At 55.5% G+C, this 17,400-nt stretch overlaps 2 protein-coding genes across 15 annotated transcripts in view; one reads left to right on the top strand and one right to left on the bottom strand.

Moving 5' to 3' along the window:
- SH3YL1 (SH3 and SYLF domain containing 1) overlaps nt 1-3,233 on the bottom strand; it is a 38,415-nt gene extending 35,182 nt beyond the window's left edge. For 3 of the 12 annotated variants that reach the window (XM_072771301.1, XM_072771305.1, XM_072771304.1), the window contains exon 1: nt 789-822. In XM_072771301.1, coding sequence (XP_072627402.1) covers nt 789-807 — 19 coding nt within the window. In that variant the 5' untranslated portion in view covers nt 808-822. Of the gene's footprint in view, nt 1-788; nt 853-938; nt 1,241-1,808; nt 1,950-2,989 lie in introns of those variants that run through there. The other 9 variants (XM_072771302.1, XM_072771306.1, XM_072771303.1 and 6 more) reach the window with 8 other exon arrangements.
- Nucleotides 2,445-15,337, top strand: ACP1 (acid phosphatase 1). 3 transcript variants are annotated; one of them, XR_012004969.1, is made up of 6 exons: nt 2,445-2,601; nt 7,500-7,573; nt 7,660-7,934; nt 13,450-13,511; nt 15,026-15,131; nt 15,206-15,337. XR_012004969.1 is itself a non-coding variant. In XM_072771316.1 (6 exons), the coding sequence occupies exons 1-6, from the start codon at nt 2,559-2,561 to the stop codon at nt 15,281-15,283; spliced, it is 477 nt and encodes a 158-aa protein (XP_072627417.1). In that variant the 5' UTR covers nt 2,445-2,558; the 3' UTR covers nt 15,284-15,337. The 3 variants fall into 3 exon arrangements, 2 of the variants coding, with proteins under 2 accessions (XP_072627417.1, XP_072627416.1); XM_072771316.1 differs by having other exon boundaries at nt 7,821-7,934; XM_072771315.1 differs by having other exon boundaries at nt 2,447-2,601; nt 7,660-7,773.
- Nucleotides 15,338-17,400: the final 2,063 nt, after the last annotated feature.

Below are 17,400 nucleotides of genomic sequence, written 5' to 3'. Positions count from 1 at the left end.
GATCACGGGCAATAACCTAGGGTTTGGGAGAGAAACTGACCCCGTCAAGCCTCCCCCATCACTCAGCGCCGGGGCTTCCCAGACTTTTCCCTCGTATCAACAAGCTTCCATTATACGCTTCCTCAGTGGATGCCTGACTACGAGAGAGGTACCTACAGGAAAAGCCTAGAAATTTAGAAACCGTTTTCTAAATGCACGTTAATTAGATATTAACCAAATTAATAAGCCTCATAACTTACATGAAATAAAAGTTAGTTTACTGAATTGATAAAACTCTAACCAAAATCAAAGGACTAGACATTGCTAAGGAAATATGTAGAATAAACAGATTAAATCTTAGTGAAGATAAAAGAAACTTCGGCCATCTATGTAATTTTTTAGATTTTGACATACTGCCCTTAGCTCAGAAGCTTTTAAGAACATTCCTGTCTTGAACACCGCTGACAACTATGGACATTGTTTTTTTTTTTTTTTTTTAAGATTTTATTCATTTATTCATGAGAGACACAGAGAGAGAGGCGGAGACCCAGGCAGAGGGAGAAGCAGGCTCCATGCAGGGAGCCCAATGCGGGACTTGATCCCGGGACCCCAGGATCAGGCCCTGGACTGAAGGCGACGCCAAACCGCCGAGCCACCCGGGCTGCCCCGGACATTGTTTGTTAAGTGGATTCTTATCTTTCTGTGGCCATGGTGTAACCACTTCCTTTGACTCAAGGGGACCAAGCTTGTCAGTTCCAGAAATCAAAACCGGTCTCTCTGGTCATATTAGCAGCCTTCAGAGTCCAAACCTGAAACCAGACTGGCCATTGGAGCTCCAAATTAGCGCATCCTGTGCGTCTCTCTCCTCCCCCTGACCTGGGGCTGCAGATGTGGGACAAGGAGGAGGGAGTGGTGAGCACTTAAGTGTCAGCATAAGAAGAACCTTGATTAACACTCACTTTATCTTTTTCCAAACTAGAGAGTGACCCTGGCTCGGCGTGGGGCTACACCTGCCCCTCCAGCCTGATCATCTGCTGTGGAGCATGGACTCTTCCCAGAGAAAACAGAAAGGTCACTGTGCTTAGGGTTTCAATTGTGTAGGGTCACGTGTCACCATGACACACCTGCAAACAAGGCGACAGGTAGAAGGACTTCTGGGCAGGGCAGCCGGCCCGCTTCCTTCCCTCTGGCCCGCACCAGCCTTGCTTTTGAAGCACCACATCCTACTCCCGAATAGTGAGAGCTCTCCTGAGAGTCGGCACTAAGTGGAATAAAGGCTTCCAATCACTGGATGAGCAGAGATGTCTGGTTTTAATCTGACAGAAGATGAGGTTCCTATTTTCTCGTTTTATGGAAACTTTAATAGGGCGTTCGCAAAACAAACAGCCAGTCCTCCTGACTTTAAACAGGGTGAGCAGGATGGAGATCGGAGCTTATTTGGATGGTTCTAACCTCCAACATGGTAGTTTGCAAACAGCTGGGCAGCCGCGCTGCACCTGCGGTTCCCGGCTGCGGGTCCCACTAGGGACATTCCCGAGAACAGGAATCGGGGCCTGCACGCTCCCAGGCGGGGGAAACCCCTCCTCCTAGAACTTTCTGGGTCCCACGGATTCCGACTCCCGGGGCAGGGGCCCGGGCGGGGCCTTTGCGGAAGCCGAGGAGGACACTGCAGCCCGGGCCCAGCCGCCCACGGCCCGCCCCGTCCGCGCCCAGGCCTCCCCGCCCAGGAGGCTCCCCGGGGCCCGGCCGCCTGGCGACCTCGGGGGCACCCCCGCCCCCCGCCCCCCGCGCCCCCGCCCTGCGGCTCGGCCGCCCGCACCCCTACTCACTCGCGCCCCGCCGCCGCCGACACCTGCCCGGGAACAGGAAGGGCGCTCCCGCGGCCCCGCCTCCCCGGGCAGGCGCACACCTGCGGCAGGTGAGGGGCAGGTGAGGGGCAGGTGAGGGGCAGGTGCCGCCCGCCCCCGCGTCCTCGGGACCCAGCCGGCCCCGGCGACCCCGAAGGCGCCCCCGCCCCGCGCTGCCCCGGGGCCTCCAAGGCTCCCCGACTTCGGGACCCGGGCAGGCCCGGACGGGCGGGGCGCGGGGGCTCGGGTCCCCAGGGGTGCCGCCCTCCGTGGGGCTCCGCTCACCCCCGAGCCCCCGGGCCCGGCGCCCCGACCCCGGACACCCGTTCACCACCCCGCCCCCCGGGGTCGCTCACTGGCCCCCGCGCCCGCGCCCCGGGCGCCCCCGCCCGCCTGCAGACTCCTCGCCCCGCCCCCCGGCTCCTCGCCCCGCCCCCGGCTCCTCGCCCCGCCCCCCGGCTCCTCGCCCCGCCCCCGGCTCCTCGCCCCGCCCCCGGCTCCTCGCCCCGCCCCCCGGCTCCTCGCCCCGCCCCCGCGGCGCCCCTTCCGTCCTCCCGACGACTGCGGTCCCCCGTCTCAGTACTGCGCAGGCGCAAGGCTGAGGCGCTCGCCCCCGGGAGCGGCTGAGGGCGTCCTGCGCAGGCGCGCGGGGCGGGGCGCTCGAGGTGCGCATGCGTCGCGCAGGAAACGTCCCGACGCGCTCCGTGGGCGCCCGGCTGTGCGCGCGGGAAGATGGCTGAGCAGGTGCCCAAGTCTGTGCTGTTCGTGTGTCTCGGTGAGGCGGCGCGCCCCGGCCCCGGGCGGGCTCTCCCGGGCGGGGGGGTCCGGGCTGTGCTGCTGCGTCCGACCGGGGACGGCGGGGGGGGGCGGGCGGTGCGACGGACCCCGCAGGCTCCCATCCGCGCGGCGCACCTGCTGCCCGCGCCCCAGGCCGCGTCCCCGCTCACCTGCCCGCTCCCCAGGCCTCATCCCCGCTTCACCTGCCGCTCACCTGCCCGCGTCCCCGCTCACCTGCCCGCTCCCCAGGCTACTTCCCACTCACCTGCCCACTTACCCGCTCACCTGCCCGCTGTCCACTCGGGGTCCCCTCTCACCTGCTGGCCTCCCCGCGACCCGGGTCCCCCTTACGCGCTCAGTCCTATCCACGCTGGACTACCTCTCACCTGCTCAGTCTGCTGATGAGGGGAAAGCAGAAGGACCCCCTCGTTTCACCTTGGTGGCGGCCATCACTTGGTTTTTAAGCTCTCCGTTGGAGGCTGGCGTCCGGAACCCACGGTGATTAAAGGCAGCCGGTTCCTGTTGGGTGTCTGGCAGGCCCTAGTGTCGCCCGTTATGCGGACATTACCACCGCGGTGCTCGTTCTCGGGGGACGTGTGGCGTGTGTGTTGATCTTCCGGGCAGTGTTCTGTGTCAGCACGAGCTGTAGTACCAGCCCGTCTTCTCAGTGCCAGGGAGACGGAGCAACGCAGACAAAGTGGCTGCCTCCACAGAGCTCGGGTTCACACCCAAGCACTTGGTTATCTAATAAGTTGATATTGTATCAAGGACTGTAGGGCAGGGAAGGGGGTGCGCGTGGAATGCACTCTTAAGTAAAACGGTTGGGGTGGCCTTACCTACAGGGTGACGCTTGGGCAAAGACTTGAGGCAGAGAAAGCAAGCCCTGGGTCTTCGGAAAAGCATCCCGGGCCCAGAAGAAAGTGGGTGACCAGCCTTGAAACAGGAGTGCTGGTCCTGTTCATGCTGGAGGGAAACCGCTGGCCTGGCCTAGAGACCCAGTAGCCTTTTCCAGCCACACCTTCCTCTGTACCTGGAGACTCCAGGGTAGTTTCAGTGCCTGTTTTCTCAATGCCACCGCAAATACATAACAAACTATTCCGGATGCACGGGGAAGCTATTCCTTACAAGAAATGAGTGCTCCAGGGCAGGACGCTGAACTCCTTATGTAAAGAACCAGAAAGTAAATATTTGGTGCTTTGCAAAAGCAGACCTAGACAATACATAAACAATAATGCTTGGCCGTGTCCCAGTATAACTTTATTTATGGACGCTGCAGTTTGAATTCCATGTGAGTTTCTCATGCTGCAAGATCTTATTCTACTTCTGAGTTTTTCCAGTTATTTAAAAGGTAAAAATTATTCCTGGTTCTGTGGACTGTACACGGAGGGAGCCACGGGTCATAGTTTTCAGATGCTGTTTTAGGGTCTACAGAGACCTGTCTGGTGAGGCCACGTGAGGGCTCAGGCTCACCCTGGAGGAGATAATCCACTGGAGGATGAAGCCATTGAGCGGAGCTGGGACATTTAGAGAGAAGTGTTCAGCTGCTGTTTTGAGATTAGACTGGGCAGGGGTGAGGCCAGGGGTGCAGAGGAGCGTGTGCTGGATCCGAGTGCATCGCGGGTGGGGGGCTGAGGGGTCAGATTCTGGGCAGGTTCCAGGAGTTGACGAATGCCTTTTCGCACGATCGCCCGACACGGAGCACTAAGAATGCTGTATCTTTGAAATGTAAAAACTACATTCCTTCAGAGCATTTATTTGGGCCTTTTCAGACCGGAGTGTCAGATGTTTTCCATTGGTAAGGCTGATGGCGGGAAAGAACCGCACTCCTTATTTTGGCAAGATTATTGAGGGTTTCGTGTTTTTGTGCCTAAGAGATACGCTCAACTGTTGAAGGCCCCGGTGCTTCCAGCGTGGTTGGAAGTGATAATAGATTAGTGAGGTCAGATGACCTCTTTCCTACAACTGATTGATACTTATTGATACTTCCTCTGTGCTGCCCATTGTGAGGGGTGCTGCCCAAAGTAGGAGACACCGTCCCTACCCTTGGAGAATGTCATTTTTTCCTTTTGTGCGTCTTAGCCCTTGGAGTACAGGTGTTGGGTAAGGATGTAATATGCTGCCTAATTTGGAAAAAAGCAAGCAGGAGACTTCACAGATTGAGCTTTTTTCTAAAGAAGTCTGCAGATGACATTTTAAGTTCTTAGAACTTTCCACAGGTGAACCTGAAGCACCCTGGTTTACTTTTTTTTTTTTAAGATTTTATTTATTTATTTATGGGGGTGGGGGCAGAGAGGCAGAGACACAAGCAGAGGGAGGAGCAGGCTCCATGCAGGGAGCCGGACGCGGGACTCGATCCCGGGTCTCCAGGGTCAGGCCCTGGGCTGGAGGTGGCACTAAACCGCTGAGCCACCCGGGCTGCCCTGTGTTTTACTTATGAGCTCCATTTTTAATAATGCCTTAATTTAGTGATAGCAACTTTTGAAATCCAGAGAGTAAGTTATGGAGAAGCAGAATTCCGCTAATTTTGTAAGTAGTATGACTTGACTTCTAATTTTTGCAGTAGTAATTTTTTCCCATCTATATTTACACATACATCTTGCGGTAAATACAACTATCTGGGAAAAAAGTCAGTGTGGATGAATATGGCTTGACTTTAAGGCAGTAAATAATCCTAGTTTTTGTCTTGTGGGGAATCTGAGCTGTTATTTTGTAGTTAATTATTTGTAAAGAGATGAGACTAGTCTTTTTATTATGTCTTTTTTAAAATTTTTTATTTATTTATTTATGATAGGCACACAGTGAGAGAGAGAGAGAGAGAGAGAGAGAGAGAGGCCGAGACACAGGCAGAGGGAGAAGCAGGCTCCATGCAGGGAGCCCAATGTGGGACTCGATCCCAGGACTCCAGGATCACATCCTGGGCTGAAGGCAGGCGCTAAACCGCTGAGCCCCCCGGGCTGCCCTTATTATGTCTTTAGATGTGAGATTGTAAGCATCTATTCTGAAGTTTCAAAATAATAACAGTGGTCTTAAAGTGAATAGAGTGGCAGATAAAGTATTCCCAGGGTGTGCGGGGACAGATAAAGCAATTCTACGTCGTCAGAGCCTTTTCAGTGATTAACATAGTAGGGATGATAATACTTATTTTAAAAACAAAACAAGAATCCAGAATGTCTTAAGGAGAAACGTTGCAACACAAACTACCTCATAGAGGACATCGAGGACTCATTCCCGTGTTCCCTGTTGCGGTTGAGTGGTTGATAAGCTTCACTGCTGTGGAAACTGCAACCTCTGTGGTTTATAAATATATTATAAGGCCTAAGACTAAAGTGCGAACTGAAGAATACTGTGGTAAAGTCGGTGTTGGGCTCACCTACCAGGGCATCAGTTGTGTTTCACACTTCAGAAGATCCGGTGCCCCACGCCTATCACAAACCCGAAGATTTCAGATGAGTAGAGGTGACCGTGTCTGCCTAACGCAGCTCCCTTGACGCCCAGTGTGCTCTGTGTTGCCCCGTAGTGAGTCTCCCCTTTTGTTCCAGGCTCTCTAGGCCTGCAGCCGTTTGTGGGAAGAGGCCCTGGCACAGTGCGGGGCTCCTGTGTCTTAGAACATCCCCTTCCCGCTGGGAAGTTAGGGCTGCGCCCACCAGACCCACCAGCACACGTTGATTGTTCTCTTAGTGATACAGCCACCCAGTAAGTCCTCTTCCTAAGAGCTCAACTCCTCTTCCTTTTTTTCTGGTGAGGAGTTTTCTCATCATCTTGTTCATGCTTTTAGCCTAGTCCTTAGGATGACAGTGTTTTGTTGTTCCAAGGGGTCCTCACGTAGTCCATGCCTGGAGGGTGAGCCACACATTGGGGCCGGGGGCAGCTGCAGTCAGTTCGGCATAATCCCATATCCACGCCTGCGTGATGGAACTCCCCTGGCTCTGGAGCCCCGGGGAGCATCCTGGGTTGGCAGTTCCCTGAGTATTTTGTCCCATGTGGATGACGAGAGGGTCACACGTGTCATAGGACCAGAAAGCTTCAGGTTGGAGACTTCCAGAATCTCGCCGTGCTTTCTAACTTTGGCTGATTCTGCTTTGAATCTTTCTGGTTATTATTTTTTTTTTTAAAGTCTTTTTTTTTTTTTTTTAAAGAATTTTATTTATTTATTCATGAGAGACACAGAGAGAGAGAGAGAGAGAGAGAGAGAGAGGCAGAGACAGAGGGAGAAGCAGGCTCCATGCAGGGAGCCCGATGTGGGACTCGATCCCAGGTCTCCAGGATCACACCCCAGGCTTCAGGCTGCGCTAAACCGCTGCGCCACCGGGGCTGCCCGAATCTTTCTGGTTATGATAAAACTATAATCCCAAGCCTTCATTTTCTTAATTTTTTCTCTTCTAGAGAGTTGTTGAACCTCTAGCAGAGAGGGTGGTCCTGGGGAGTCCCGGAACTCGCAGCCCATGCGGGAAGCTCTGGGTGACCTGCAGGGCAGCATCCTAATTCAGCAGGCAGACTCCAGCAGATTGCACCCTGAAAGTCTGTGTTGAGCTACTGTTGGTGGGATGCGTTCGTGTACTTTATGAAACAGTATTCATCCTTACGTGCAATATACTTAAAAATACGTATTTTTAACCCTGTTTTACTTCGTTTTAAAATAGGCGTGTTGCATCCCGCTTCGTCGATTACATGAGTTACCTCGGGTCACCGATAGCAACCCCGAAAAACAATGATTTGGGTTTTTTTATGTCTTAGTTACTTGTTGTTGGAGTCCTTGGGCAGCTGGTGTCAGGTCATGGAGCGCGGGTTGGGCCAGCATCCCCAGGTGTGCATGCTGACCTCACTTTGCTGACACTGGTGAAGTGGCCGCGGAGCATTAAACCTGACACCCCCTCTCTGCTTTTCCCCTTTTTTAAGGTAACATCTGTCGGTCACCCATTGCAGAAGCCGTTTTCAGAAAACTCGTCACCGATCAAAAGCTTTCAGATAACGTAAGTACGGTTCTGTATGTTAAAGAGGCCAGCCTGGCTGCCTCGGGGCAGGAAATGGCGAAAAAAATTCTTTTTTTCTCCTACAGTGGAGGATAGACAGTGCAGCGACATCCACGTATGAAATAGGAAACCCTCCTGATTATCGAGGGCAGAGTTGCATGAAGAAGCATGGTATCCCCATGAATCACATTGCCCGGCAGGTACTGTACTGGAACTTGAAAGTGCACACGTGTGTTCTCTGTTGCAGTGGGTCATTGACAGTGGCGCTGTTTCTGACTGGAACGTGGGCCGGTCACCAGATCCGAGAGCTCTGTGCTGCCTCAGAAATCATGGCATTAACACAGCCCATAAAGCACGACAGGTAGAAGAGATCTCATTTAATTTCTAATACTGGAGCCCCTAACTTGAGAAGCGGCGAGCTCAGCCACACTGACGTGCTCGTGCGTGCCTGTCCCAGGTCCGTTTTCATAGCCACCAGCTGCCCGTTCTGTTTCACTGCTGGTTCCACAGTTGAGAAGACAGGCACCACCTTGGAATTTGCTGATTAGAATGTTATAATCACATACTGGTGAGAGCCCTGCCTACGAGCTGGAGACCTGGGTTATAATCTCCTTTTTCATTTGTCCCTGTGTGATTGAAACGTGTGAGCCCTGGGGGCGAGTCTGCTCACGTTACAAGTCTCTTGGTAGAATGAAGTTCTGTAACATGTTCAAAACTGTATTTTCACTTGTGAAGGGTCTTAGAGGGTCGCTCTGATACTCTGGGTGCACAGCCTGCTCCCAGCAAGTGGACCTGGGGTCTGGATTCTGGAGTGCTGCACGGGACATTCTGGGGTAGGAAGGTGCGCTGTGTGTCCGCTCTGTTCCGTGGGAAGCCAGTGGGCCGTTGGACGTTTGAAATACGGCAGAGGAGCCCAGGTTTACGTTTTAACTTACGTACGAGGCCGCCTAGAACTGGTAAGCAAGTTAGTGCCCGCGCAGCTCTGAGTTCCTGCAGAAACCCCGAGAGCACCAAGGCGGTGGCGCCTCCTGTAGCCCCGGGCTGCCCCTAAGGCTGCATCATTTCTTGTGCAGAATGCTTCAGATATTGTTCTGCGAGGGGAGTTCCTTTATCAATATCCTTATTTTATGGAACTCTGTTAGATGGTTTTAAAAATCTGGCTGGGGCTCCGGGTGGCTCCCTTGGTTCAGCATCTGAGTCTTGATTTTGGTTCCGGTCATGATGCTCACGATCTCAGGGTCCTGGGAGTGAGCCCTGCGTTGGGCACCCTGCTTGGCGGGAGTCTGCTGCTCACCCTCTCTCTCCCTCTGCCCCTTCTCTTGCTCACTTTCTAATATAAATAAGTCTTTAAAAAAAATTAAAAAAGAAACCTGGCTAAATCTTGTAACTTCTTTTGTATTCAGCCTAATACGGCGTACAGGCTCTGTAGGCCTCGCAGGGCTGTGAACTGGCCTCGGAAACCACAGGCCGTGTCCAGTGAGGAGCTTTTGGGTCCTTTGAAGTGAGAAGCTGCCGGGTGCTTTTAAGATCAGTTGTCAGGTGGATTACGTATGTAGAAGCGCGGCTGGCAGCGTGGGAACCGAGACTGAGTGTTAGAGGAGACCTTTGCGTCAGACTGGACGGAGACCGATCACTGTTACCTTAAAGCAGCTCTTTGCTGAAGGTTTCCCAACTGTTTTGCCGCACGGCACTGTGTTTTTATTTTTGATCATACCACTTTTTGTCCTCTCCTTTACCTTGTTAGGGAAGGGGGGGTAGTGGGTAAACGTGTTTTGATTGGGGAGAAACAGTTCTGGAGAGAAAATACACAGCCTATCACCGGTCACCCGGCCTCAAGGTGGGGGAACCGGGCTTTGACCATTGGCTTGTTTGTTGTGATAAAGGCACGTATGGGTGTGAGCTGGAACGTTCATGGAAGTGCCATAGAAACACTTCTGCTGCGCTAACGACGTCTCAGCAGCTACTAATACACACGTCATTTTGGCTTAGATAAATTTACTCTGGAACCTGTGAACTTCCCATTTCTGGCTGTCGGCTGACTGTCGGCTAACTACCCATGTAAGTGAACTCCCCGGAGGCCTGACTTTTCCTTACGTGAATTCTCATTGGACGGAATAGGACACAGTCGAGATCACGGCCCCAGTCTCCAGGGTTTGCACACCTTGCCCAGTTCTATTTTCAGCGGTTTAGAGAACGTGGATTTATTCTGAACAGTAGTTTGTGATTTCAAGCTGTCAGGCTTTCAGGTTTTCTATTTTTGAGATTGGATTATTTTTTCATACACAGGCATATAATTTGAGTACAATTGAATTATTTTAAATACACAGGTCTTAAAAAAAGTATCATTTCAGATCTTTGTTATGTTTCAGCATCTTTACAGGCTTTCTCCTTAGCGGTTGTCACAATGTGTATGAGAACTGTTCTGTTGTATCTCTTAAAATTTTGGTTTTCCTAATACTTTAAACCTGGGTTAACAAGTAAAATATCTTTAGGGTGCTTCGTTCTGGGCTTGGGTGTGTGACTGCACGTCAGTCAGGTCCGTGGAGATGTTTCCTTTGTTGATACGTTGGTTCTTCTGTGTGACGCCTGACGGGCGGTCAGCGGGTTCTTGGGCGAGTACCGCTGCCTCCACCCTGAGGTCACCACCTGGATTCTTTCTGCCTTTGTACCTTCACGGAATCCTGTAGTGTGTGCCCTTTGGGTCAGCTCTCCCTTGGTGACACTCTCCGCTGTGCCCGTGACGGCTGCTTCCAGGACCTGCTTCTGGTCCCGCTAGCTGCTTCCTCCACCCTGGGCGACAGAGGCCACCGCCGCTTCCCGCTGGGTGTGTATGAGCACCGTGCTGCATGTGGGGAGCGCCTGCGGGCAGTCCTGTTGGGCTCACACCCAGGGCACACACTTGGGGGGATGAACACACGTGTTGGGGGGATGCACACCCAGGGTAACACAGGTGTCGGGGATACACACCCGGAGTCACACACGTCGGGGGGATATATACCTGGGGTCACACAGGTGTCGGGGATACACACCCGGGTTCACACAGGTGTTGGGGATATATACCGGGGTCACACACGTGTCGAGGGGATACACACCTGGGGTCACAGGTGTCGGGGATACACACCCGGGGTCACACAGGTATCGGGGATACACACCCAGGGTCACATAGATGTCAGGGGGGATTCACATATGTGTCAAGGGGATACACACCCGGGGTCACACACTTGTCGGGGAGATAGACACCCAGGGTCACACACCTGTCAGGGAGATACACACCCAGGGTCACACACCTGTCGGGGATACACACCCAGGGTCACACACCTGTCAGGGAGATACACACCCGGGGTCACACACCTGTCAGGGGGATACACACCCAGGGTCACACATGTCGGGATACACACCAGGGGCCACACACGCAAGGCATACACACACGTCACGGTTCTGTAGCTTCATAAAACCAGTTAGGTAAAATTGTTAAGTTTGTTGATTATCGCTAGTGTTTCTGCTTTCAGGATTTGGCCGGATTCATCGATTCCGTTGTCTCCATTCCTGAAATTGCTCTCACTTTCTCTGCAGCCTTTAGGTTTCTCTTTTGGATTTTTTCCAGCAGTCCTGTATGGTAGGCCAAGCGTGCTTCCTGAATATGCACCTTGACGGTTTCCATCAGTTCTGGAAAGTTCTCCGTTTTCCGTCTCCCTTGCGGGCCGTGGCTCTGAGGCTTGGCCTGTTGGCCTGGGCTCCGTCCCAGCACAGCCTGCCCAGAGCCCCTCTGAGGGCCTGTGGCGTGGCCTGGCCGGCGTCCTCTTCAGCAGCTGCTCCCCTCTGGGTGCCCTGAGCAGGTGAGGCAGGGGCAGATGATTTGACAGGAGGCTGGTGTGTGCCAGACCCTGCTCCCTGGGTCCGCTGTGCCAGCCCCGCAGCCAGTCCCTGCAGCCTGTGAGGTTGCGGGTGGGCCTTTGGAGCTTCTCTGCTCCAGCAGCGGCGCCTTGCCCAGGCTTCTCCGCGTCCGGAGCACGGTCTCTGCCTGGGCGCTGCTGACTGTGCGTGGGGCGGCCCTGGGCACCGCGGGGTCTGGCCATGTCCCTGGTCTCTGCGCACGCCAGTGGGAGCGCCCCGCTCCTCTCCACCGTGACGTTGCTGGCAGGCCCCGTCTTGGAGAGTTCCTGCCTCAGATCCCCCCGTGTCTGTGATGTCATGAGGACGGGATCCGTTCAGTGTCAGGCGACCGGTGGACTTGGACAGAGTAATTAAGGTTTGCTGTTGTCTTTCCTCTTCTGAGTTGCCAGGAACCTTCGATGTGCAGGTACATGTTGCCCGTGGGGGCTCCTGCTGGGGTTCTGGCCCCCCCAGGCTGTGCCCTCCCAGCGGCACACTCACGGCTTCACACACGCGCTCGGCTCCGAGGCGGCGATCTCTCTTCTCCGGCGCGGAGCTGGCTTGCCTCAGCAAGTCGTGGCTTGTTCGGCGCGGGGCCTTCCCTCGGCCTTCTCGGAGGGCCTGGTCATAGCTGCTCTTACTGTGATCTAAACATCACATACGCTTCTCACATGCTCTCAGTTCTAAGACCGTCTTACAATCCATAATTGTAGTAATTCTAAAACCATAAAAACATTGTTAATAGTTAATCCTGGGATGTTTCTTATAAGCTGTTTTGGGGAAATAGCTCATGGCATGGCTCTAATAGATGTTGAATAAGCTAGCACCTCGGGAGTGCTAACAGGATACCGTCCTCGGCACCTGATGAACGTGCTGCATTAAGAACTCACACACCTACATTTGAAGAGCACAAGTTACATTTTTAACAGAATAACGAGTGTATTTATCATTTGTTTGCTACACTGATTATTATAAAGACTTTGTTTTTATATTCGAGAGAGAGAGCGAGCGAGAGTGGATGCACGGGCAGGGTGAGGGGCAGAGGGAGGAGCAGACTCCCCCCGCCCCAGCAGGGAGCCCGACACATGGGACCCAGGCCCCAGGGTCACGACCTGAGCCTGAGGCAGCCGCTCAACCGCTGAGCCCCCCAGATGCCCCGAAGCTGACGTCATGAACAGCATCCTCACTCTGGTTACCCAGGGTTTCCGCATCCTTCCTAGTTTCCTGGTGCTCTTATATTTTAAATGATTTCTTAGTGACGGAGATTATTATTGAAAACTTACATTGTGGGAAATTATTTCCACCTTCGCTATGTGGCCTCTCCTTATTTATAATAGCCAGGAATCATAAAATAATGCTCCCCCTTACGTTTTAGTGGGCTTATGTTGCTAAGTTACGATGTCGGAGACCTGGTAAGTTCTCAGGTTAGAATCAGTAAAAATACCGAGTGGCCTCCTGCGTCGTGTTCACATGGCGTGTCCTCGGGGAGACAGCCACGCGTCCAGGTCCTCGGCGGCCGTTCCGTGAGCACCTGCCTCCCACCCCGGCTCTCCCGACGCCCCTGCACCTGGCTCAGCCTGGTATCCACGGCCGCGGGTGCAGGGCTGTCCTGCCCGGGAGGGAGCGGCATGGGCAGCCGTTGTTCTTCACCACCGTGTGTCACCAGGGACGACGGACAAGGAAGGCAGAGATGAGGGGGGTTAAGCATGACATTTGATACGTTCGGTGAATTATACTCGTTACTGAGAATTACCGGTGAAGTCAGACTTTGTGCTTATGTGTTATGCTGTTGGGGTTATTCCAGGGAACTTGATAATAGAACATTTCTTTGCAATATGATATGACAAAATAGGTTAACTCTATTTTAAGTTTAAAATACCCTAAATTATTTAACTTAAGTAAGAAATTCAAATATAGCAAATTTTCGTGTGTGTGCTGCTTTGGAGCCTCTAGGCCATTGTTACAAACATAAACACTGTTTTTGACTTCTTGTTTAATTTTAGGTTACCAAGGAAGACTTTGCCACATTTGATTATATACTGTGTATGGATGAAAGCAATCTGAGGTAATCCCATTTTCTAGAGGATATTTCTGTTCAGCTGTTAGTTCCGTAATAGGCCAGTTGTTTGTGGTCGAAAGTGATTTTTTTATTGTCTTAAAGTTCTAAAGGTAGTGATGGTCACAGTGTGTGGGACAGTCTGTCCTGTGTGGTTGTGAGCAGCGTATCCCCGTGTGTGTACGGAGGGGCGCGCCCGCAGGCCACGGGGAGCTCCTGAGCGGGCACAGCCCGGAGCCTGGGCATGCGGGGCGTGTGGCCCGGGAAGGGAAGGTGAGGACAGGGAGACTTACCGCCCTAGCGGACTTAGCCACAGAAGCAGGCAGACGGGCTGGGGTACGCCGTGGTGGCGTCTGCACTCCAAGCCCTGGACCCTTGCTCTGCATCTTACGGAGGAGGCGCAAGGGCTGCGGCACGTGCCCTGCTTCACGGGTGGAGCGGGTCGGTGTGCAGGCTGTGGCCGGGGCTTTGTGCAGCAGAGTGCCCGCCACTGCCCAGTGGCCTGCGTGGGGTCGGACCCCGGGGGACACGGTGTGGGCAGTTAGGAGCTTTGTGTGCAGGGAGAGGAGCTGCACAGAACGCGGGCAGCCGTGCCAGGATGTGAACACGACATGTCACGCAGGTGTCACGGCCGCGGGGGGTCAGGTGACCCATGAGACTGTACGAGGTCATTCCCGTGCTGAGATGAGGGCACTGTGCCCCTCAGTCACCACGACTGGGGTTTACCTGGCGTGCGGAGAGCCAGGAACACCAGGAGCACCCAGCTCTGGCCAGGCCCTTAGCGGGACGCCTCACGTTGCACTCATTTCTCCGGGTGGTCAGCAGGCGGCCGGTGGGTGCTGCTCGGTCACGAGCAGGGTCCCTTCCCTCGGTGTTCAGTGCGGGTGTCTGGGAGCAGATGGAGCCCACGCGTGTGCCCGGGTTGCTGTGGGGACACGCCGTGTTGCTTGGAGGCCTGGCCCCCTGTGTCCCAGGGCACAGGGTGACATCCTGGGTGCTCGGTGGAGGTTGCTAACCATGTGGGGGAGGATGCAGAGCTGAGGAGCTGCCTCTGCACCGAACCACCGGTGCTGAGTGGGGGCGGTGGGACTGCTGTTCAGCTGGGGGGCGGTGGGGGTGGGCACAGACGGTGGGCGGAGTGAGGGGGCGTGAGGGTGGGCGCAGACGGGCTTCGGTGGGGTGGGGCCTGAGTGGGGGTGGTGGGGGTGGGCACAGACGGGGCAGGGCCGAGGTGGGGCGGGGGCGGGCACCCCGGGACTGGGCTCCACGGCCTCCCCGCTGCGGCGGCCTCTGGGTCACCGCTTTCCTGTGTCGTCGTCCCCGCCGCGTGTCCCCGCAGGACGCAGTCACTGACTCCGGTTGCACAGGCTGCAGTGGCTCATCCCGGTGCTGGGGTCACGCCGCTCCGCCCCCGGCCTGGTTCCTCCTAAGCCAGGTGGCTTGCCGGGTGTTGAGGGGCTAGTCCCTGAAGCTCCGCCTGACGCCACGGATCAGGAAACTAAGTTCGTGTTTCAATTTTACAGAGATTTGACTAGAAAAAGTAATCAGATTAAAAACTGCAGAGCTAAAATCGAACTCCTTGGGAGCTACGACCCGCAGAACCAGCTCATCATCGAGGACCCGTACTACGTAAGTACACCTGCCGCTCCCCTGGCGCGCGCTGGCGACCGTGGGCCCGCGTGGTGACCCGCCTGTGCTTCCAGGGCAACGAGTCGGACTTCGAGGCCGTGTACCAGCAGTGTGCCAGGTGCTGCCGGGCCTTCCTGGAGAAGGTGCGCTGACGCCGCGGGCCTGCGCTTCCTGGGGCCCCACACGCAATAAAGGGGTTTCCTCCACGCGGTGTCTGCGGTGCCAAGTGTTGTTGTCGCGCCAGGCCGCCCTCCCTCCGCCCCCAGCCACAGGCCGCCGAGCACACGGCCCTGTTCCCACGGGGACGCCTGCCCCTCGGCACAGCCTCTCCTGCCAGGGCCCCACCCGCACCCCTGCCCACCCTGGGTCACCCCCACACAACCCTTGCCCACCCCGGGTAACCCCCGCCCACACCCCTACCCACCCCGGGTCACCCCCACCCACACCCCTGCCCACCCTGGGTCACCCCCCCATTCTCCCCCACCGGCTGTGCAGGCTGCCCACACCCCTGCCCACCCCAGGTACCCCCACCCACCCCCGCTCTCCCCCACCCACCCCTGCTCTCCCCCGCTGGCTGTGTAGGCCACCCACATCCCTGCCCACCCCAGCCAACCCCCACACCCCCCGCCCGCACCTCCACCCACCCCAGCCCACCCCCCTGCATCCCTGCTTACCCCAGCTCACTCCCCCTCTCCCCTGCCCACCCCTACCCGCACCCTTGCTTACCCCCGCACCCCAGCCCACTCCACTCACCCCTGCTCACGTTCACCTGCACCCCGTTCACCCTTGCTTACTCCTGCCCACCCCACCCCTGCTCACCCCACTCACCCCTGCTCACCCCCGCTCACACCTGCCCACCCGCACCCCTGCTCACCCCTGCTCATGCCCACCTACCCCTGCCGGCACCCCTACTCACCCCCACTCACCCCAGCCCACCTCCTGCTCACTCCATTTCACCCCCGCCTACCCCCTGCTCACTCCCCACTCACCCCAGCCCATCCCTACCCACCCCCGCTCACCCCTGCTCACCCCCCCCCCCACTCACTCCTGCTCACCGGGTGCACTGCACCCTCAGAGGCTCTGACACCTGCTGCTGTATTTCATGAGGGAGTCAGCTTGGTTCCTTTCAAACCACTTCATGTCTGGAAATGTAATTACAGCCAGAAAGCAGGACGCGGTGCTGGCTCCTCTCACCGACCGACCGCATGAGGGATGCCTGTGGGACCCAGATGTCAAGTACAGGTTAGCTTAGGTGGGAAAAAGAGTTAGAAATTTGCAGAAAGTTCTTTCATGTTGGAATACTTAAGTATTGATACATTAAGTATCCTTTGATGGGTGATTAATCTATAGACAAAACAGGTCATTTCTGTGCACTTTGTGATAACTAAAATTCACACAGGGGGCCCCTGGGGGTGCTCAGCGATCGAGCATCTCCCTTCGGCTCAGGGCGTGACCCCGGGGTCCCTGGATCGAGTCCCGCATCGGGCTCCCTGCAGGAAGCCTGCTTACCCCTTTGCCTGTGTCTCCGCCTTTCTCTGAGTCTCTCATGAATAAATAAAATCATTAAAAAAAAAATTCATACGGGTATATGGCAGAAAAATGATTTTCAAAATAAACTGGGGAAATTAATAAGAATGCAACCAAGAAGTATGTGTCCACCTGCTTTTTTATTGATAAGTGAAGAGTCAGAAAATAATGCCTTCCACCCTCCTTTCAGACGACCTGCGGTGTTGTACGTGCACGTTAGGAAATAAAGCGATAAAACCAGTACGTTGCTTCCGCTTCTTTGTGCAGGAAGTTTGGGCCCTGCAGCCTCACGTGTCCCGGCCGGCCCCCCACCTGTGTCCCTGGCCGTGTCCTCGGGCGCGGCTCCCGGTCTCCACCCAGGGCACAGCTGGGGCTGGAACCCTGGAGAACCCCTGGCGCAGGTCCCTCTTCATCCAGAGCCCGCGTGGACCCTTGCTCAGGGGGTGGGACGGGAGAGTAGAGGAGCAGCAGCGGCGCCCCTGGTGTCTGGGCGGGCGGGATGGGAGCCCAGGGGCAGGAGCAGGGTGGCCTTGCCCCCTCCCCGCCAGCCGTGTGTCCCTGGGCATTTCCCCACGAGTCTTCCTCAGGCATGTAGGGGCCTTGCGGCTCCACAGGCCAGGCCCCGGGGGTGGCTCCGAAGAGAACGGCAGTGGGAGAGGCAGCCTTGCAAGTAGGACTGCGCGCACTTCAGGGTCACGCTCCCTCCTCCTCATGCCGCCGTTGCTTGCGGACCCCAGGGTGG

The sequence above is a fragment of the Canis lupus genome, chromosome 12, assembly GCF_048164855.1.
Source record: "Canis lupus baileyi chromosome 12, mCanLup2.hap1, whole genome shotgun sequence".
Lineage (NCBI taxonomy): Eukaryota > Metazoa > Chordata > Mammalia > Carnivora > Canidae > Canis > Canis lupus.
The sequence above is the reverse complement of the archived record's forward strand: the minus strand, read 5'-3'. Positions and strand labels throughout refer to the sequence as shown.

Bases quoted from the DNA above. Each gene is read 5' to 3' on its own strand.
- ACP1 (XM_072771316.1), top strand. From the start codon at position 2,559: ATGGCTGAGCAGGTGCCCAAGTCTGTGCTGTTCGTGTGTCTCG. The intron at 7,935-13,449 runs GTAGAAGAGATC...GTTTAATTTTAG, and splicing joins CAGCCCATAAAGCACGACAG to GTTACCAAGGAAGACTTTGC. The intron at 15,132-15,205 runs GTAAGTACACCT...CTGTGCTTCCAG, and splicing joins TCATCGAGGACCCGTACTAC to GGCAACGAGTCGGACTTCGA.